Source organism: Mobula hypostoma, chromosome X1 (genome assembly GCF_963921235.1).
Source record: "Mobula hypostoma chromosome X1, sMobHyp1.1, whole genome shotgun sequence".
Classification (NCBI taxonomy): Eukaryota; Metazoa; Chordata; class Chondrichthyes; order Myliobatiformes; family Myliobatidae; genus Mobula; species Mobula hypostoma.
In genome coordinates, this window is record NC_086128.1 from 27128172 (window position 1) to 27149798 (window position 21627).

The 21627-nt window shown below is 42.4% G+C and overlaps 1 protein-coding gene across 3 annotated transcripts in view; it reads right to left on the minus strand.

Moving 5' to 3' along the window:
• Window positions 1-6680: 6680 nt before the first annotated feature.
• Window positions 6681-21627, minus strand: part of LOC134340374 (unconventional myosin-Ib-like) — an 86628-nt gene continuing 71681 nt past the window's right edge. For all 3 annotated transcript variants that reach the window (XM_063037553.1, XM_063037550.1, XM_063037551.1), the window contains 7 exons: window positions 20038-20112; window positions 19186-19320; window positions 15114-15220; window positions 12319-12451; window positions 9062-9214; window positions 8330-8457; window positions 6681-7741 (listed from right to left, as the gene is read on the minus strand). In XM_063037553.1, coding sequence (XP_062893623.1) covers window positions 7618-7741; window positions 8330-8457; window positions 9062-9214; window positions 12319-12451; window positions 15114-15220; window positions 19186-19320; window positions 20038-20112 — 855 coding nt within the window. In that variant the 3' untranslated portion in view covers window positions 6681-7617. The remainder of the gene's footprint in view (window positions 7742-8329; window positions 8458-9061; window positions 9215-12318; window positions 12452-15113; window positions 15221-19185; window positions 19321-20037; window positions 20113-21627) is intronic.

Sequence of the window (21627 nt, forward strand, 5' to 3'; positions counted from 1 at the left end):
ATAAACATGTTAACTATTGAATTTTGCCACTATTTGTTATGGTGAATTTCAGGGTGCTTTTAATTGCTAAGGGAATACATACAGTTTGCTTGGTGCGTGTGTGTGGTGTGCCTGGTTGATTTAATTTTGCAAGAGTGATGAGCATTCATGCGTACTGAATTGCTGGATAGCTTAATTCATAGATAAAAAGGATATAAAACCCCGTCCACTTGTTTTGCATAAAGTCTAATTTGATTTCTGGTGTGCACTTCAGCTACACTGAAAAGGTCCATTGCAGCCTATCCCTGCAGGATCTTTACATTCACATTGAAACCCAACCCTCCAGTCCCATCGCTTTTCCAATTAGCACATTCAGCTACATTTGTCCATACATCGGAGAAACCAAATACAGATTCGGCTACCACTTTGCAGAATGCCTCCAATCAGTCAGCACCGAGCTTCCAGTGTGTTGTCACTTGAAGATCATGAGACAGGGTCTGTTCCATTGTTCGATTATGGCTGATTTATTTTCCTCCTCAACCCCATCCTCTTGCCTTCTGAAACCTCTGATGCCTTTACTAATTAGGAATCTATCAACTTCTGCTTTAAGTATAGAGTCATAGAACACTACAGCACAGAAACAGAAAATATTACTCTGCCTAGTTTTATCGACCTGCACCCAGACCATAGCCCTCCATATCCCTCCCATGAATGTGCTAATCCAAATTTCTCTTAAGTGTTGAAATGGAACCCAAATCCTGAACTTCTGCTGGCAGCTCATTCCACCCCCTGAGTGAAGGGATTCTCCTTCATGTTCACCTTAGATTTTCACCTTTCACCCTTAACCCATGACCTCTAGTTCTAGTCTTGCCCAACCTCAGTGGAAAATGCCTGTTTGTGTTTATACTATCTATATCCCTCATAATGTTGTATACCTCTATCAAATCTCCCCTCATTTTCCTGTGGTCTAAGGAATAAGTACTTTTCCCTATACCTCAAGTTCAGCCAACATTCTTGTAAATTTTCTCTGCACTTTAAATTTTATTTACATCTTTCCTGTAGGTAGGTGACCAGAACTACACAGAATACTCCAAATTAGTCCTCACCAACGTCTTACACAACTCCAAAATAATATTTCAACTGCTGTACTCAGTGCATTGATATATGAAGGCCAATGTGCCAAAAGCTTTCTTTATGACCCTGTCTACCTGTGATGCCAATTTCAAGGAATTCCCAGATCCCTTTGTTCTACCACACTCCTCAGTGCCCTACTGCTCACCGTGTAAGACCTATCCTGGTTTGTCCTCCCAAAGTGCAACACCTCATACTTGTCTGCATTAAATTCCATCTGCCATTTCTCAGCTCATTTTTCCAGCAGGTCCATAACCTGCTGCAAGCTGTGATAGCCTTCCTCACTGTCCACTACACCCTCAATGGCTTGGCCTCGACAGATACCTGTGGCAGTGAGTTCCAGATTCACCTCCCACTGGCTAAATAAATTCCTCCTCATCCCACTTTTAACTTGTTTATTTAGTGATACAGCAGGGAGTAGGCCCTTCCAGCCCTTTAAGCAGCATCACCCCAGCAATCCTGATTCAACCCTAACATAATCATGGGACATTTACAATGACCAATTAACCACCGGTTTGTTTTTTGACTGTGGGAGGAAATGGGAACACTCACGCATTCCACAGGGACAATGTACAGACTCATTATAGAGGATGCTGGGATTGAACTCCAAACTCCAACACCCCAAGCTGTAATATTGCAGTACCGACCGCTACGTTACTGTGGCGCCTATGTTAGCATTAATGTTCCATCCCATTTCCCCTCGTCTTTGGCCTCCTACAGTTTCACCGAAACCCAGCGTGGGCTTAAGAACCTCATCTCACTTTCCAACTAGGTAAATTGCAGTTCTTGATGCTTACCATTTAATTCCAAAAACTTAAGGTAAGCTTCAGCTTTTCCAATTTGTATTAGAACTAGTGAGTTCTAATGAAAGGTCATCAATCTGTAATGGTGGTTCTTGCTCTCCTCTCCACTGATGTTGCCTGGTCTGCTGAGCATTTCCAGCATTCTCTGCATTGTTTTATGGTTCACAGTTGCAACATTTTTTCTCCATCTCTCTGTTTTCACTTACCACTTACATTTCCTCCAGATGAATCAACTACAATTCATGGCCCTCTGATTCAATCTACCCGTCATCCTTCACAGACATCCCACCCTGCAAAAACTCATATCAGGGAGGTAGCACCATCAATTTGCGGGAGACTTCCAGGAGAGGTGGGATGTCTGCAATAGCGTAGCTCCTTAGCAGCTGGCCAGCTAGTTTAAATAACGTTAGCTATGCTCATGAATGAATGACACCTGTTAAACTCACCTCAACATGTCTTTTACCGTCTTAACCCACCATGGGCAATAGAAAAGTCATTGTTGCAAACAGTGCAGTGAGCAACACTATTATTTTTGACCTCTATTAGACAGGGGCACACTTTAGTGTAGTCTGGGGTGACGTACGTTTTATATGTTTTTGGAACACTCTGTCATGGCGCGCGCTCTCTCTCTCGCTTGCTCTCACTCGCTTGCTTGCTCTCACTTGCTTTCTCTTGCACGCTCTTGCTTGCTTTCTCTCTCGCACTCTCGTTCTCTCGCACGCGCGCTCTCTTGTGGTCACTCTCGCACTCTCTCTTGCTTTCTCTCGCTCACTGGCTCTCAAAAAAATTGATTTCTGTGATAATGTATATAATTTGCAGGCATCAGGGAGCCACTATTCATATGCGGGAGACTTCTGGAACTTCCAGGAGAGGTGGGATGCCTGCCTTCACCTGCTCCCCTTGATCCATCTATCACCTCCTGGCCCCATCTTGGTACTCCCCCCTATCCTCTTCACTCTGGGCCAGCACCAGTTCGAGTTGTGTCATTCAGCCTTTCTTGAACTCCACCCTATTGTAAATATTCTCTCTGTTCTCTCCATCCCACCTCCTTTCTCATGAAGCATGTTTGATTCTGTGTCATGACGGGATAAGATTTTTCACTGTTCTGAGCTTTGCCAAAAGGTCATTATCCCAAAACATTAAATTTATTTCTCTCTCCACAAAAGCTGCCTGGGCTGCTTGATGTTTCCAATGTGTCATGTTTTTATTGCACTGTTTCAATGAGTTGTGCACCTATAGTACGTGCTAATTCTCCATGCTTTTTGGGGCAAAATCATCAGTTGCCAGAATAGAACATTATACAGGTGTCCCCCGCTTTCGGAACGTTCGCTTTACGACATTTTGCTTTTACAAAAGACCTACATTAGTACCTGTTTTCACTAACCGAAAGAGGATTTTCGCTTTTACAAAAAAAGACACCCACTTTAAACTTGTGTTTACCCCAAGAAAGACTACCATGACCATGAAGCCTTGCACAGGCACCTGTGTGCGTATGCATGTACGTGCCGATTTTTTTTTCTACAAATCAGTTTTGGCTCAATCTTCCTGATTCTGTTAAGTGAAACTACACTGTACGTACATTATTTCTACTTTATATAGGCTGTGTACTTATCATACCATTCTTGCTTTTACTATATGTTAGTGTTATTTTAGGTTTTATGTGCTATTTGGTATAATTTGGTAGGTTTTTTCTTGGTCTGGGAATGCTCAAAATTTTTTCCCAAAAAATTAATGGTAATTGCTTCTTTGCTTTACGCCATTTTGGCTTATGAACGGTTTCATAAGAACGCTCTACATTCGGATAGCGGAGGAAACCTGTACTTTCATTTTGAAACTTGACCTTCCTATTTAAAAAAATCCAAATAATTTTTACTTCCAGATTGATTGTAGTGATGTAGGTATTCATTATCTATTCCTTATTGTTTGTAACCATAGATTACTCAATATCTGAGATACTCCCTTTGGGACTAAGAAAAGAAAAATCCTTAAGTCATGAGAAATAGGACCAGCGAAAAGATGATGGCTAATCCTCAACCTTGACTCCCATTTTCCTTCCTGATTCCCTTTTTCCCTTGCTTTTGAATGTACTGAAGGTCTTGAGTATCAGTATTTCTGAGAGAATTTCAAAGATTCACAGCCATCTGAGTCTAAAAGTTTCTCCCAGTCCTAAATGCCTTAGCCTTCCCTTGAAACATTTCCCCAAATCTGGAACAGCCCCTCGATGAGCCTCCTGTCGATCCCTGTCAGAACTATGTAATTCCCCTTGTTCTCCTAAATCCTGGTATGATTACTTTTTCTTTCCTTGTTGGACAACGTCTTCATCCCAGGAATTAAGCTACTTAACTTTCGAACCTCTAAATGAATGTGCCCTTCCTTAAGAGTTCCAAAGACACCGCCTTCCAGCAGCTGTCTCCACCTTCACCCTCCCTCCCCACCGCCCCACCCCCGACTCCATTATCTTTTTTATTTTGTTTGCCTCCATCCATCACCACTCTGACTACCAGCTCCACTCCCCTCCCCTGCATGGTTCAATCTGCCCGTTACCTTACCCGCCCTCTCGGTCCATCTATCACCTACTGACCCCCATCTTGGCACTCCCTCTCTCCTGTTTATACTGGCCATCGCCCCTCCACTTTAAGTCCTGATTTAGGGCTTCAACTCAAAAATGCCAACAATTCCTGTCCCCTACACAGATACTGCTCAACCCACTGAGTTTCTCCAGCAGATTGTGTGTTGCTGGTGAGAGGAGTATTAATTTTAGGATGCTGTTGTTCCATTTTACACCATCGTGTTTTCTAAGAAAAAATGTGGGCAGGAGGTAGGCTACAGGCCATTTTAAATGTGATGCACGAGTGGTGTCCCATTTATGAAGTATTTCTTTTCGTGTGTCATTCACAGAGGAGTTAGATTGCATACACTGAATGCAACTGAGGATCCAAGTACACTTGTTATTTTTCTGAACAGAATTCTTCACTGAATTCACTGTCCAATTTGATTGCATATATTTGAACATAGAATCTTCCATGAACCAATGTATTCAATTGGTAATTTAAAGCATAATCTGATCACAAGACAAAGGAGCAGAAGTAGGCCATTCAGCCCATCGAGTCTGCTTTGCAGCTCCCCCATGAGCTAAACTATTCACCCATCTAGTTCCAATTTCCGGCTTTTTCCCCATATCCCTTGATACCCTGACTAATTAGATACCTGTCAATCTCCTCCTTAAACACCCTCAATGATCGGGCCTCCACAGCTATATGTGGCAACGAATTCCACAAATCCACGACCCTCTGGCTAAAAAAATTTCTCCTCATCTCTGTTTCAACTAGGTACCCTCTAATTTTAAGACTATGGCCTCTTGTCCTGGACTCACCCACCAAGGGAAACCTTTCCACATCTACTCTGTCCAACCCTTTTAACATTGGAAATGTTTCTATGAGATCCCCTCTCATTCTTCTGATGGGAGTGATGAGTGAGATATTTGGTATTAAATGTCTCTTGAGGTACTTGATGTTTCGGGCTAAGACCCTTCAGCAGCCCTGAAACGTCAACTGTATTCCCCACTGCAGATGCTGCCTGGCCCACTGAGTTCCTCCAGCATTTTGTGTGTTGCTGAAGATTTCCGGCATCTGCACGATCTCTTGTGCCTCCCTTGTATTTAAGAGTGTTAACCTGGAGAACTGAAGTTTTGTTACCCCAGCTAAAAATGGATATATAATGAAGGATAAGGTGTTTTACTTGGTGTGTAGTTCATTTTGTGTTATCCATTTTTAAAGTAATTGAAAATAACTATTGCACAGTCTTTTCACTTTTCATAATTTATTGGTATTATATTGATTGGTATAGCCAGAGTAAATAAAATACTGATAAATGAAAGTTTTTGAAAGATGCTTTAAGTATTCTTGCAGATGGCAGGGAAAGGAGCTGACATGCATGGGTGCAAGGTAGTAGAAATGTTCCACAGTGTTAAAGTTTGTGGTGATGTAAAACATCAACCATTCCTCTGCCTCTAGGTGTTACCTGGCCCACTGAGTTCTTCCAGCAGCTTGTCCTTTTTTGCTCCAGATTCCAGCATCTGCAGTATCTTTCGATTAGATATCAGAGCAGATATCAGCTCAGCCAAAGTGGTGACATTCGAGGATTATCTTAATATTTTGAGAAGGAATTCCAAAGCTTGATGCAGTAAATATTTATTAGGCAGCACATTTGCAGCCTGGCTTCACAGGGTTCAGTTCTTGCTTTGATTGTTCCTTCCATATTGTGGTCTGATCCTACAGTGGAGGTAGCCTTGTTTTATTTTAATACCGAGTACTAATACTTAATAAAAACTACCTACCGTGGTATCGGACCATGTGAAATTTGAAAAATCCCAAACTTGACACCTTGTCTTGGCGAGCTAGGAAGGTGAGGGTGAAAGAGAAAAGGTATGCTTTATGCAGCATCCTTTACTTTATAAAGTGTACTTTATATCGCCTTTCTTGGCATTAGTGAAGAAAAAGTAAGGTTATTTCAGTTTGCTACCTTGGTTCATATAGAAAGTAGGTAGATGTGACAAGCTTTATAGACAGAGAGAAAAAAATCATTCTTTGGCAAAATTGATTACAACTGTCAGGAAAATAAGGCACTAAATGGATCATAATCTGTGGGGTAACACTGGCTGAAATTCACTTTCTAGGTTCAGGTGTGATAGAAATCACTCCAGTTAATTGCTGCTATATTCCAATCTGAATCAGTCCTCTAGGGCTTGGGGTATAGTGGAGTAGGTGATTAAAAAATCTAAAGCAAAACACAAAGCTAGTTCTGAAATTCAGTAAGGGAGTTTATACACTCAATGGCTACCTCATTAGGTACACTTTGTTAATGCAAATATCTAATCGGCCAATCGTGTGGCAGCAACTCAATGGATAAAAGCACGCAAGTATGGTCAAGAGATTCAGTTGTCGTTCGGACCAAACATCAGAATGGGGAAGAAATGTGATCTCAGTGACTTTGACTGAATATTTGTTGGTGCCAGATGGAGTGGGTTGCGTATCTCAGAAACTGCTGATCTCCTGGGATTTTTACGCACAACAGGAAGGTGACAGAAACTCAAATAACCAACCAGGTATTACAAGAGTGGTATGCAGAAAAGGCACAACACATTGAACCTCGAAGTCGATGGGCTACAGCAACAGACCACACAGAGTTCCGTTCCTGTTCCGAGTAAAGTGGCTGTTAAGTATATGTTGTAATAATTCCGTTTGAGGGAGAAATGTTTTTTTGCTTGCTTTAGTTTTACCATCCCAATTACAAACAGACAAAAAAAAACAGGTTCAACCTGATGCTGAGAAAGAAATTCGCAGTACAAACTAAAATACGAGCATAGAATGTACAGCCTTTTCATGCTCCTTATTTGATTGGGTTTGAAATGGCTAAAATCAGCATTTACAGCAGTTGTCAAACTTTTAAGAGTGAAAATATTGCAGCCCAGTCTCTGGTCACAAGTGAATTATACATTGCAAAACTGTTTCTGTGTGTCTGTGCAATTTTTTTGACTTTCCATATGAATTAATGCATGGTATGCACAAGTTTGTAATCAGTAAAGCAATGATTATTTAAAGCTTGTTTTAAAGTACTGTCACTTAAGGGCCTTGTGTCTCAAATCTTCCACAACCATCGTTGGAGGTAGGTACTGAGGCACTCGACTGGGTTAGTTCCATGATGATCAAGGAACACGGACCTCGAAAAGGTGACTATTTTTCTTCTTGCACACCGGACCATTTCCATTTTCATCTGTTCCCTTCATAAATTTCACAGAGACGGCATCTTTACTGAATTTAACAGTGAGTCTACAGAGGAGAAAATATAGTGTTGCATGTTATAATGCTGTACAGTGAAGGCTGAGCTATACACTGTATTGTATGCTATACCAAAAATATTTGTAGTTCATAGTATCTGTACCTTTAGGAATTTCCAGCCTCCTGCCTTGAGCGCATAGGAGAAGCTTTATTTTGCGTCCAACTGTGCTCTCCTTGCCCTGGGAATGTGTGATGAGACAGTGTAGAAGGAACTTCAAATGTGCCCAGGGAACAGGTTAGACAGAGTGTAAGGGACGTAGAGTAGAGCAGGGGTTCCCAACCTGGAGGCCACAGACCCTTTCATTAATGGTAGGGATCCATGGCGTTAACAAAGGTTGGGAACCCCTGGCCTAGAGGAAGCTTCACTCTGTCTGATCTGTGGTGTACTTGCTGTTAAATTATGATATGAGACAGTGTAAAGGGAGCTAAATGGGTCCACGTCTTGCCTTTGCTGCCCTGCCCAGGATGAGCATCAGGACGGCATGAAGGAAGACTTGCCTTTTACCATACCCAACACCCCAAATCCATTTTATTTAATTTCAAAATTCCAAGACTCTTAAGAATTCTGTGACTACTTACTCATCCTGTATCTTCACAGTAATCTCCTGCTGGGTGGTATCCAGTATGGAGCGATGCAGTTTGGTGATGAGTTCCACAAGATGGTTACTGCTTAAGAGGAAATCTCCCTTAGCTCCAACACGAGACTTCTGCCAAGTTGAAGGAATTAAATTAGAACTTATTTGTCATTTTAGTCTCTTCAAAATGGCAAAGTCCTTCAGTAGTCTTAAATTTTATTCCAAAACCTGATATTTTATTTTTCTGAAATTAACCTCCCTTCTCCATGGTAGAATCAAGACAGCATGTTTACTGCATTCATTGAAGCACAAACACCCCAATACCTCATTTTCAGCACCAATACCCAACGTGAAAATCAGCACTAGTTTTGCCACTAGGACATGCAGTCAGTCAACTTATTTTTTGATTTACGATGTTATCTTGTGATCTCTGAACATCATTTTGCTGTAAATTTCCCATCATCAGTGCTCTGCCTGTCCTGACCTTATTCAGTGCCAAGTGGCTGAATGGGGGTTTGGATGCTCAATTAACAAGGTGAAAGTTAAAAAAAACTTCAAATGCCAGAAATCTAATATAACAAACTGTTGGAAATACTCAACATTCTAGAATATTGGACCACATAGTGCATCTCTTGTTTCTTGTGCTGTTGGTTTCCAATCTCAGTATAATTCATGCATTGGTACTATTGATAGGTACTGATCACATCCTTCATTCAGCTCCCGACTACCTGCTCACCTCCACTAGATGTAGCACAAATAGTCCATCTTTACGTTCACTCATTGAGATGCCCTTGATTTCATTCATTTTGATCATGGTTTTAATTTGAGGGGACTTTGAGTCTGCCAAGGCAAAGCAGCTGTTTGTCATCATCAGGATCCTTGGGGAATTCTGGAAATGAGGTGAAAGAACATGTAAAAAGGGCCACAATCCAAGTGACTAAGAACAACATGTGTACGTGCAAAGTGCACGTCTTATTTTATTCTCTGTAAGGTAGGTGCTAAATCACTTCTTTACCATGCTGCCCCCTTTCCTCCAAGTACTCCCTCCCCAGATGGATCTAGTGTTAATAGGGACATTATCATACACAAACTCAAACATCTTGGATGGTTCAGGGGCAGGAATGGTTACTTTGAGTGCCAGGCTTTAGATGTTTCAGAAAGGACAAGGAGGGAGGTAAAAGAGGTGGGGGTAGATCAGAGATAGTGTCACAGCTGCAGAAAAGGAGGAACTCATGGAGGGATTGTCTACTGAGTCTCTGTGTGTGGAAGTTAGAAACAGGAAGGGGTCAATAACTCTACTGGGTGTTTTTTTATATATAGACCACCCAATAGTAACAGGGACATCGAGGAGCAGATAGGGAGACAGATTCTGGAAAGGTGTAATAATAACAGGGTTGTCGTGGTGGGAGATTTTAATTTCCCAAATATTGATTGGCAACTCCCTAGAGCAAGGGGTTTAGATGGGGTGGAGTTTGTTAGGTGTGTTCAAGAAAGTTTCTTGACACAATATGTAGATAAGCCAACAAGAGGAGAGGCTGTACTTGATCTGCTATTGGGAAATGAACCTGGTCAGGTATCAGGTCTCTCAGTGGGAGAGCATTTTGGAGATAGTGATCACAATTCTATCTTCATTACCATAGCATTGGAGAGGGATAGGAACAGACAAGTTAGGAAAGCGTTTAATTGGAGTAAGGGGAAATATGAAGCTATCAGGCAGGAACTTGGAAGCATAAATTGGGAACAGATGTTCTCAGGGAAATGTACGGCAGAAATGTGGCAAATGTTCAGGGGATATCTGCGTGGTGTTTTGCATAGGTACATTCCAATGAGACACGGAAAGGATGGTAGGGTACAGGAACCATGGTGTACAAAGGCTGTTGTAAATCTAGTCAAGAAGAAAAGAAGAGCTTACGAAAGGTTCAAAAATTATCAAGATCTAGAAGATTATAAGGCTAGCAGGAAGGAACTTAAAAATGAAATTAGGGGAGCCAGAAGGGGCCATGAGAAGGCCTTGGTGAGCAGGATTAAGGAAAACCCCAAGGTATTCTACAAGTATGTGAAGAGCAAGAGGATAAGACGTGAGAGAATAGGACCAATCAAATGTGACAGTGGAAAAGTGTGTACGGAACCAGAGGAGATAGCGGAGATAATGAATACTTTGCTTCAGTATTCACTACGGAAAAGGATCTTGGCGATTGTAGGGATGACTGACAGCGGATTGAAAAGCTTGAGATTATAGACATTAAGAAAGGATGTGCTGGAGCTTTTGGAAAGCATCAGGTCTCTGGGACTGGATGAGATGTACCCCAGGCTACTGTGGGAGGCGAGGGACGAGATTGCTGAGACTCTGGCAATGATCTTTGCATCATCAGTGGGGATGGGAGAGGTTCCGAAGGATTGGAGGGTTGCAGATGTTGTTCCCTTATTCAAGAAAGGGAGTAGAGATAGCCCAGGAAATTATAGGCCAGTGAGTCTTACTTCAGTGGTTGGTAAGCTGATGGAGAAGATCCTGAGAGGCAGGATTTATGAACATTTGGAGAGGCATAATATGATTAGGAACAGTCAGCATAGCTTTGTCAAAGGCAGGTCATGCCTTACGAGCCTGATTGAATTTTTTTGAGGACATGACTAAACACATTGTTGAAGGTAGAGCAGTAGATGTCGTGTATATGGATTTCAGCGAGGCATTGGATAAGGTACCCAGTGCAAGGCTTATTGAGAAAGTAAGGAGGCATGGGATTCAAGGGGACATTGCTTTGTGGATCCAGAATTGGCTTGCCCACAGAAGGCAAAGAGTGGTTGTAGACGGGTTATATTCTGCATGGAGGTTGGTGACCAGTGGTGTGCCTCAGGGATCTGTTCTGGGACCCTTTCTCTTCCTGATTTTCATTTTGGTAGGTCAAATATGATGGCAGAATATAACATTAATGGTAAGACTCTTGGCAGTGTGGAGGATCAGAGGGATCTTAGGGTCCGAGTCCATAGGACACTCAAAGCAGCTGCGCAGGTTGATTCTGTGGTTAAGAAGGCATATGGTGCATTGGCCTTCATCAACCGTGGTATTGATTTTAAGAGCTGAGAGGTAATGTTACAGCTATATAGGACCCTGGTCAGACCCCACTTGGAGTACTGTGCTCAGTTCTGGTCACCTCACTACAGGAAGGATGTCGAAAGGGTGCAGAGGAGATTTACAAGGATGTCTGGATTGGGGAGCATGCCTTATGAGAATAGGTTGAGTGAGCTCAGCCTTTTCTCCTTGGAGCGACGGAGGATGAGAGGTGACTTGATAGAGGTGTACAAGATGATGAGAGGCATTGATCGTGTGGATAGTCAGAGGCTTTTTCCCAAGCCTGAAACGGCTAGCATGAGAGGGCACAGTTTTAAGGTGCTTGGGAGTAGGTACAGAGGGGATGTCAGGGGTAAGTTTCTTTATGCAGAGAGTGGTGAGTGCGTGGAATGGGCTATAAGCGACAGTGGTGGAGGAAGATACGAAGGGTCTTTTAAGAGACTCCTGAATAGGTACATGGAGCTTAGAAAAATAGTGCTATGGGCAACCCTGGGTAATTTCTAAAGTAAGTACATATTCGGCACAGCATTGTGGGCCGAAGGGCTTGTATTGTGCTGTAGGTTTTCTATGTCTGTGTTTCTATGTGTCTATCTTTTCCCTTGTTGTGGTTCACCAGAAAAGTTGCTTGTGAGCACAAGACAAAATATTAGGTCCTAGTAACATTATAGGGTTAGGAAACAGGAGAAGTGGATAAAAAAAAGCGTTACGGAGCCATATTCTATCTGAGTACCTGACAGCATAAACATCGATTTCACTGACTTACAGTAATTCCTCCCCCATTTCCCATTCTGGCTCCCCTCTCACCTCTTCTCTTCTCCTTACCTGCCTATCACCTCCCTCTGGTGCCCTCCTCCTTCCCTTTCTCCCATGGTCCAATCTCCTATCAAACTCCTTCTTCACCCTGGGGCATTGTCCAATTTCCTTACCTTTGCATCGCTTCTGTTAATTTTCATTACTGTGTCCATCATAAGTAATGTGCCCTCCAAGCTGCTGGCTAGCTTCTGATACTTGGCCTTTTTCTGGTTGTCCAAATATTGGCCTATGAAAGGCTGAGACACACTGGAACAGACACAAGAACAGGTTAAATCTCAACGGAGTAGCTGGTGCAAATACTGGAATGGATGGCCTCTGCTTGTACTTCCTGGAGTTTAAGAGTGAGAGGAGACTTGGGCTTTATAGAAGATACAGAAGGGCACTGACAAGGTGGATGTAGAGCTGTTTCCTGGGAGAACTTGTTTTTGATAATCCATCTGTACCTATTTCCTTAAACTGGATAAATGAGAATAGGACTCAATTCTTGGCCATGAGTCTTACTCAAGATTATATTTGGCCAGGCAGCATCTCTAGGAAGAGGTACAGTTGACGTTTCAGGCCGAGTCCCTTCCTCAGGACTAACTGAAGGAAGAGTTAGTAAGAGATCTCTTACTAACTCATCCTTCAGTTAGTCCTGACGAAGGGTCTCGGCCTGAAACGTTGACTGTACCTCTTCCTAGAGATGCTGCCTGGCCTGCTGCGTTCACCAGCAACTTTGATGTGTGTTGTTTGAATTTCCAGCATCTGCAGAATTCCTGTTGTTCAAGATTATATTGTAGCTTTCTCTTCTCTCTATCTCCATGGGTTGGTCCCAGATATCAGTTTAGTACACCATCTCTGAATGGTTTCCAATGTATTTACCTCTTCTCTGAAGTATGGAGATGAGTATTGTTCAGTACTCTCGATGCGATCCCCTCATTTCACTATATAACTGAAATATGGCCTCACTCCTGTATCCAGTTCTCCAGTTCCCCCAGCAATAAATGATGACGTTACTTATTTATTACATTACAAAAGACCAGTAAATCCATTGTATCCATTACACTCCACATTCTCCCTTGTCCCACCAATATCTCCTATGCTCATCAGCTCTGATTCTTTACCCCTGCCCCCCCCCCCCCACCACATACACTAGGGACATACATCAAAGTTGCTGGTGAACGCAGCAGGCCAAGCAGCATCTATAGGAAGAGGCGCAGTCGACGTTACAGGCCGAGACCCTTCGTCAGGACTGCGCCTCTTCCTATAGATGCTGCTTGGCCTGCTGCGTTCACCAGCAACTTTGATGTATGTTGCTTGAATTTCCAGCATCTGCAGAATTCCTGTTGTTTGCGTTTACATACACTAGGGGGTTATTTACAGCAGTCAGCTAATCTACCAGCACATCTTTGTTGGGTGGAAGCCAGAGCTCCTGGGGGGAAAAAGCACAAGGCCACAGAATGAACGTGCAAACTCCACATAAACCTCGCTGAAGGTCGTAATTGAACTGGGAGTTGGGAGACAGCAGCTCTACCTATTGCACCACTTGTGACATCCTCCAGGCAACGTTAGTTTCCTATTTACTTGCTATATTTGCATACCAGCCAATCATCATCCCTCTGCAATCTCTCACTATTTGTATAATTGTGCTTTTTTATTTTGAAAGTTAAAATGGACAGTTTCATACTTTACCATATTTGCCAGATCTTCACTTGTTCACTTGTCTATATCCCACTGAAGCCCCATGTCCTTTCCTACCTACCTTCTGTCAAGAATAAATTTTAGCACCTTAACCACATCATTTATATAAACTGCAAAAACTTGAGGCCCCAGGACTGATCCCTACCAGTTACCAACCAGACAAAGGCCCATTTACACCTACTGTTTCCTCTTATTCTGCCAATCTTCTATGTGTGTTAATATAAACAGAAGGGATTCTGCAGGTACTGGAAATCCAGAGCAACACACACAAAATGCTGGAGGAACTCAGCAAGTCAGACAGCATCTATGGAGGGGAATAAATGGTTGACGTTTTGGGCCTGAAATGTCGGCTGTTTATTCCCTTCCTTACATGCTGCTTGACCTCATAAGTTCCTCTGGCATTTCTTTGTGCGATACGTGTGCTAATATGTCACCTTCTGCAATCCTTTGATGTCGTGTCTTCTGGAAATCTGACTTCAGTGCATCTACCACTTCCCCTTTATCCACAGCCCATGTTAATCCTTCAAAGAACTCTATTAGGTTGATCAAATTTGATTTCTCTTTCCCCAAATCAATGTTGAATTTACCTTGATTTGTTTAAAGTGTTCTGATCGTTGGGTCTTTATTCTTTGGAGCGTAGAAGGTTGAGGGGGGACTTGATAGAGGTATTTAAAATTATGAGGGGGATAGATAGATAGAGTTGACGTGGATAGGCTTTTTCCATTGAGAGTGGGGGAGATTCAAACAAGAGGACATGAGTTAGGAGTTAAAGGGCAAAAGTTTAGGGGTAACATGAGAGGGAACTTCTTTACTCAGAGAGTGGTAGCTGTGTGGAACAAGCTTCCAGCAGAAGTGGTTGAGGCAGATTCGATGTTGTCGTTTAAAGTTAAATTGGACAGCTATATGGACAGGAAAGGAATGGAGGGTTATGGGCTGAGTGCAGGTCAGTGGGACTAGGTGAGAGTAAGAGTTCGGCACGGACTAGAAGGGCCGAGATGGCCTGTTTCCGTGCTGTAATTGTTATATGGTTATAATGAGAGCTGCTAGTGTTTTCCCAAGTTACATGTTAAATGATGTTGATAATACATCATGGTGAATAGGTACCTCATGAAACATTGGCAAAAAACAGCTCTTCAAACAAGTCTCTGAGCTTTGGGAGGGAGAAGCAGTGTAGTTGAGAGATAATTGTCAGTAACAGTAAAGACCCAAGGTGCTGGAGAAATGTTACCTGGGAGCGTAGGAGGCTTTCTTATCCTTGAAGAGCTCACTGGCATACTGTTTTTCTTCCAGTTCTGCTTTCCTCTGGCTGGAGATTCCTTCCCTGTATTTCTTACACTACAGTTGTAAAGTGGGAAACAACTGTGAGATACAGCACTATAATCAAATACAGCCCCCACCTTTTAAAGTGCTAATGCTGAAAAGGGGGCAGTCTCTTGCATCTGCGAGTCAGATGCAGTTTTGATAATTTTCACGTACCCAGTTGCAAACTTATAAGTACTCCCTTTATTTTAGACAATAAGACATAGGAGCAGAATTAGGTCATTCCATCTTGGCTGATTTATTATCCCTCTCAACCCATTCTCCTGCCTTCTCCCCATATCCTTTGATGCCCTTACTAATCAAGCCTTTATTTAATTATACCCAATGATCTGCCCTCTAAAGCAGTCTGTGGCAATGAATTCCACAGATTCATTACCTTCTGGCTAAAGAAATTCCTCCTCATCTCTGTTCTAAATGGACGTCCCTCAGTTCTGAGGCTGTGTCCTCTGGACCTACACTCCCCCACCTTATGAAACATCCTCTCCACATCCACTCTGTCTACCCCTTTCAATATTCGATAGGTTTCAATGAGATTCCCCTCCTCATTCTTCTAACTCCAGCAAGTACAGGCCCAGAGCCATCAAACGCTCCTTATACATTAACCCTTTCAGTCCCAGGATCATTCTTATAAACCACCTCTGGACCCTCTCCATTGCCAGCAATCCTTTCTTAGATATGGAGCCCATAACTGCTCACAATACCCCTAATGTGGTCTAACCAGTTCCTTATAAAGCCTCAGCATCACATCCTTGCTTTTATATTCTGGTTGAAATGAATGCCAACATTGCATTTGCATTCCTTACCACTGACTCAACCTGCAAGTTAATTTTTAGGGAATCCTGCACAAGTACTCCCAAATCCCCTTGCATCTCCAATTCCTGAATTTGCTCCCCATCTAGAAAATAGTACCCCTTTATTCCTTCCACCAAAGTGCATGATCATATGCTTCCCCTAATCTGTCCAAGTACTTCTGCAGACTCCCTGCTTCCTCAACACTACTTGTCCTTCCTTCTATCTTTGTATCATCTCCTAACTTGGCCACAAAAACCAACAATTCCGACATCCAAATCATTAACATATAACGTGAAAAAAGTGGTCCCAACACAGACCTTTGCAGAACACCAATTGTCACTGGCAGCCAACGAGAAAAGGACCCCTTTATTTCCACTCTTTGCCTCTTGACGGACAGCCAATCTGTTCATGCTATTATTTTTCCCATAATTCCATGGGCTTTTAAAAATCTTGTTTAGCAGCCTCATGTGCGGTACCTTGTCAAAGGCTTTCTGAAAATCCAAGTAAACAATATCCACTGACTCTTCTTTGTCCTATCCTGCCTATTTTTTTCCTCAAAGAATTCCAACAGATTTTTCAGGCGGATTTCCCCTTAAGAAAACCACACTGACTTCAGCCTATTTTATATTGTGCCTCCAAGTATCCCAAAAACTCATCCTGAATAATGAACTCAATAATGGACTTTTGGACAGTAATTTCCAAGAACTTTTTTACTGTAGTCTGCAGACTAGATTTAACATTCTTCCTACAGCACAAAAATAGTATAAAGACTGTGTACATTGACAACACAAGTGCTGACTCAAACACAGCTGATCTGAGTAATTCCTATGTCAATCACTACCTGAAATCCACTGACTGAGATAGAGTTAATGCACATATTATGCCTCCTCCATTCAGTTTTCCTGAAGAAATAATCCAAAGGACACTACTGTGGTTTTGGTTGTAAATTCTGTTTGTAGTAGTTCAAAAGAGCCAGTCAGTCTGTCTTCCCTCCAATAGACTTTTGCCATCTGAAGGGCTGTCATAAGTGGGAATAAATGCCCAAAGCACACGCCATCAGTGGATAAACTTTGGAGCAGAAACTCTGACAGACTCCACTCTTCCACTTCAGAGAAGAGAAGCAAAGTCATACCATTACTAGGGATGAGATCAAACTCAACACACGCTGAGGCTTAAACCTGGGACCTTACTGGACTATGCCCTCTCTACTTTGTTCAAATCAGACATGCTGGTTAATAAATCATGTCATAATCCAGGGACTAACTGTATTAAAGAACACGAGTTACATGAACAGGGCAGGAAAATTATCACATTGAAAGGCACGATAGACTCAAGGAAAGTTGCCTACTCCTAACCCTATTCTTTAGGGTGTTACATAAATAAAAGTTGCAATGTTACAAATGACAAAGGTTTACTTTAATGACCACCTCTAACTTGCCAATGTCACTACCAAGCCAACAGTTTGATCAGAGTTTGCAATAATGCCATCAACAGGTTGTTGGCTTCAATTGTCAACAACTTCAAAACCAGAAAATATGCAACAGATACTGGACATTGTTCTTGTACTGTTCATTAGAAATTATTAGACTCCAGCAACTCTGAAATAGTAACGCACACAAAATGCTGGAGAAACTCAGAAGGTAAGGCAGCTTTTATGGAGAGGAATAAAGAGTTGACGTTTCAGGCTGAGACCCTTCAATGGGATGGGAAAGGAAGGGGGCAGAAGCCAGAATAAGGTAGTGGGGGAAGCGAGAGACAGAATACAAGCTAGAAAGTGATATGTGAAGCCAGGGGAGGGGAGATGAGGTGAGAAGCTGGGAGGTGAAGGGTGGGAAAGGATAGGCTGAAGAAGGACAAATCTCATTGGAAAGAAGAATTGGTCATGGGAGAAGGGGAAGGAGAGGGGCACCAGTAGGAAGTGATATGAAGTTGAAGAGAAGAGAAGAGAAGAGGTAAGAGGGGAGCCAGAATGGGGAATGGAACATGGCCCAGTCCATCACGGGTAAACTCTTCCCCCACCACCACCACCACTGAGCACACCACCAGATACCAGATCCAGGGACAGTTACTACCCCTCAACTATCAATTTCTTAAACCAGAGGGGATAACTTCATCTGCCCCATCACCAACCTGCTCCCACAACCCATGGACTCATTTACAGGGACTCTTCATCTCATATTCTAAATGTTTATTGCGTTTTTTTTATTTTGAATTTGCACAGCTTGTTGCCTTTTGCACATTAGTTGTCCGTCCTGTTGGGTACAGTCTTTCATTGATTCTATTGTGGCTATTGGATTTACTGAGTATGCCCAAAGAAAACACATTTCAGGGTTGTGTATGGTGACATATATGTACTTTGATAATAAATTTACTTTGAATTCTGAACTTTGGAAGAAAAGAGAAGGGGGAGGGGGGCGAAATTGCCAGAAGTTTGAAAACTCTGAAAGATATTGAATCTAAAATGAATACTGCTCAGTGTAATAGCTCAGCTTCAGGACAAGCAGCTGTTAGTTACTGGTTCAGTAATAACAAGTAGCACTTCTACAGCATCATTAACAACACTAAAACATCCCGAGGCTTTTCACAGGAGCATTAACAGGCAACATCAGCAAATGTGAAAGCAGGTGACCAGAAGCTGAAAGAGGACTGTTTTAAAGAGCATCTTAAAGGGTCCAGACAGCTGCCAGAGGAACAGTGACAGAAATCCAGGTCTAAGTAAGAGGCCAGGATGGAGGATTGCAATGATCTTGGCAAGCTATGTGCTTGGAGGAAGTTAAAGGTAGAAATGTAAGGCTGAAGGAAGGGTGTTAAAGGGGTATGAGAGTAATAGCGGCTGGAGGGTGTTACAGAGATGTAGATGGGTTTGGGGGGCATTGATGGTTACAGAGATAGGGAGGGGTTTAGGGGCCTGTACCATATAGCCTACATTATAATAAGGAACTACTTTATGTTCCCGTCTCCGGTGTGTTTATTAATAGCATTGTTGTGTAACCAGACCACATACACAACAGGGCCAGAGGGAATTGCAGAGATGGGGATGGCTGGAGAGAATTGCAGAAATAAGAACTACATTTAGTTGGGCAATTAAAAATTCCATACGTGTTACAATGTATTTGATGTTGTAAACTGAGTGCAGAAAATGAATCACAGAAGCACACTGTCAAACATACATTAACTTGCTTTCTGACCTTCCAGAGGTGAAAGATCCTCTTCAATTCCTCGTCAGCTTTACTCAAGAAGTGAAAACGCAACTGTGGCCAGTTTTTATCTGTCGGAGACATCGAAGGCAGGTTGTTTTTCAGACCAAGGAGGTACAATTGGATCTTTTGGAATGAAAGAAAAGAAAGTTATCATATAGTTTTGTTTTGGAAAACCTGATCTGTTATGCACTGTATATTATGAAGAGAGGCTACACTAGGTGTATTTTTTATATATATTTAACAAATATTGCTATTCTTTCATCCATAATTCATCCAGCATTATGCATCATAACCCCGCAATTAAATCATGTTGAAGGTTTAAGGAGAATATCTGGAATATTAAGGGGTGCCAACAGACACGCAGAACAGGATGAGTGAAACACTGATACTGTTCCGCCTCGGAGTTGTGTGGTAAGCCAGTCATGGAAGAAATCTGCCACCCAGATAACCTCACAGATGACCAGCTGAAAATAACAGGATTCCCATGTGATGCAAAGCGGAAACAAACTATTGAACTGGGTAAAATGTGGAGTTCAGTTACTGCAGGTCATAATGTGAACACACCCATTGCTTGGTAAATATGCCTTGGTTCATTGCTTTACATCACTAGATGATTTTATTCACCAAATCATAGACCTGTGAAGTGTACAAATGTCACAGTGATCCAATAGAATTATAGCCTCTGAGTCTGGAGATATTTGAACAAAATAACTTCTGAAATATAGTTTCATAAAGGTATTCCTGGGAATACCCAATGCTAGCATTAGGTGCAAAAAAAAAAGTACAAATATTTATGTGTTTAAACACAAACAATGCAGGCAGCTCACTGGGTTAACTTACAACTGAAGACATTATGAATCTCCGGACAATCACTGAAGCATTACTTTTGAAGTATTTCCTGTGTGTTTTCCGCACCTGAGGTCACAAGAAAAGAATATCAGTGTTGGGGATGCAGTGTTTGGCTGAAGATGAAGAAAATTCAAAGATAAAATAAAGAATTTCTGTTAGTCCAATAATCAATGTCATCAAACAATAAAAACTGACAATCACAAGTGATCATAATTCATAGCTCCACGCGCCCCTCTTTCATACTCCTGAATAGAGCAAGGAGAAGATGGCGTATGTTGTGAAATTTGTTATTTTGTGGCAGCAGTACATTGCAATAGATAGTAATAAAACTATACATTATAATAAAAGAATATATAAAAATAAATAATCAGTGCAAAAAGTGAGGGAAAACTACTGAGGAAGTGTTCATGGGTTCAATGTCCATTCAGAAATCTGATGGCGGAGCGGAAGAGCTCTTTCTGAAATATTGAGTGTGTGTTCTCAGGCTGCTGTACCACCTCCTTGATGGTAGCAATGAGAAGAGGACAAGTCCAGGGTGATGGGGTCCTTAATGATGGATTCCACTTTTTTTGAGGCATCACGTCTTGAAGGTGTCCTGAATCCCGAGGAGGCTGGTGCCCATGATGGAGCTGGCTGAGTTTACAACTTTTTGCAGCTGTTTCTGATCCTGTGCAGTGGCCCCTTCATACCAGATGGTGATGCAACCAGTTAGAATGCTCTCCACAGCACATCTGTAGAAATTTGTGTTTGTCTTTGGTGACATGCCAATTTTCCTCAAACTCCAAATAAAATATACCCGTGGTGTGCCTTCTTTGTAATTGCATCAACATGTTCGGCCCAGGATAGAACCTCAGAGATGTTGACACCCACTCACCCTTTCCACTTCTGAGCCCTCGATGAGGACTGCTGTGTGTTCCCTCAACTTCCCCTTCCTGAAGCCCACAATCATTTCCTTGGTCTTACTGACATTGAGTGCAAGGTTGTTGTTGCTGCAACACCACTCATCCAGCTGATCTTTCTTGCTCCTGTACGCCTCCTCAACACCATCTGAAACTCTGCCAACATTATTTGTATCGTCGGCAAATTTATAGACAGCATTTGAGCTGTGCCTAGCCAGAGTAGGGCAGTAAGCTAAGCACGCACCCTGGAGGTGTGCCAGTGTTGACTGTCAGCGAGGAGGAGATATTATTTCCGATCTACACAGACTGTGGTCTCCCGGTGGGTAAGTCAAGGATCCAGTTGCAGAGAGAGGTACGGAGGTCCAGGTTTTGGAGCTTGTTGATTAGTACTGAGGGTATGATTGTGTTGAATGCTGAGCTGTAATCAATAAACAGCAGTCTGACATAGGTATTACTGTTGTCTATGTGATCCAAGGCCAAGTGGAGAGCCAGTGAGATTGCATCCTCTGTAAATTGCAGAAGGTCCAGGAATTTGCTTAGGCAGGAGTTGATTCTAGCCATGACCAACCTCTTGGAGCACATTCACAGTGGATGTGAGTGAAACTGGGTGACAGTCATTGAGGCAGCTGACCCTGCCCTGCTTGGGCACCGGTATGATTGTTGCCCTTTTGAAGCAGGTGGG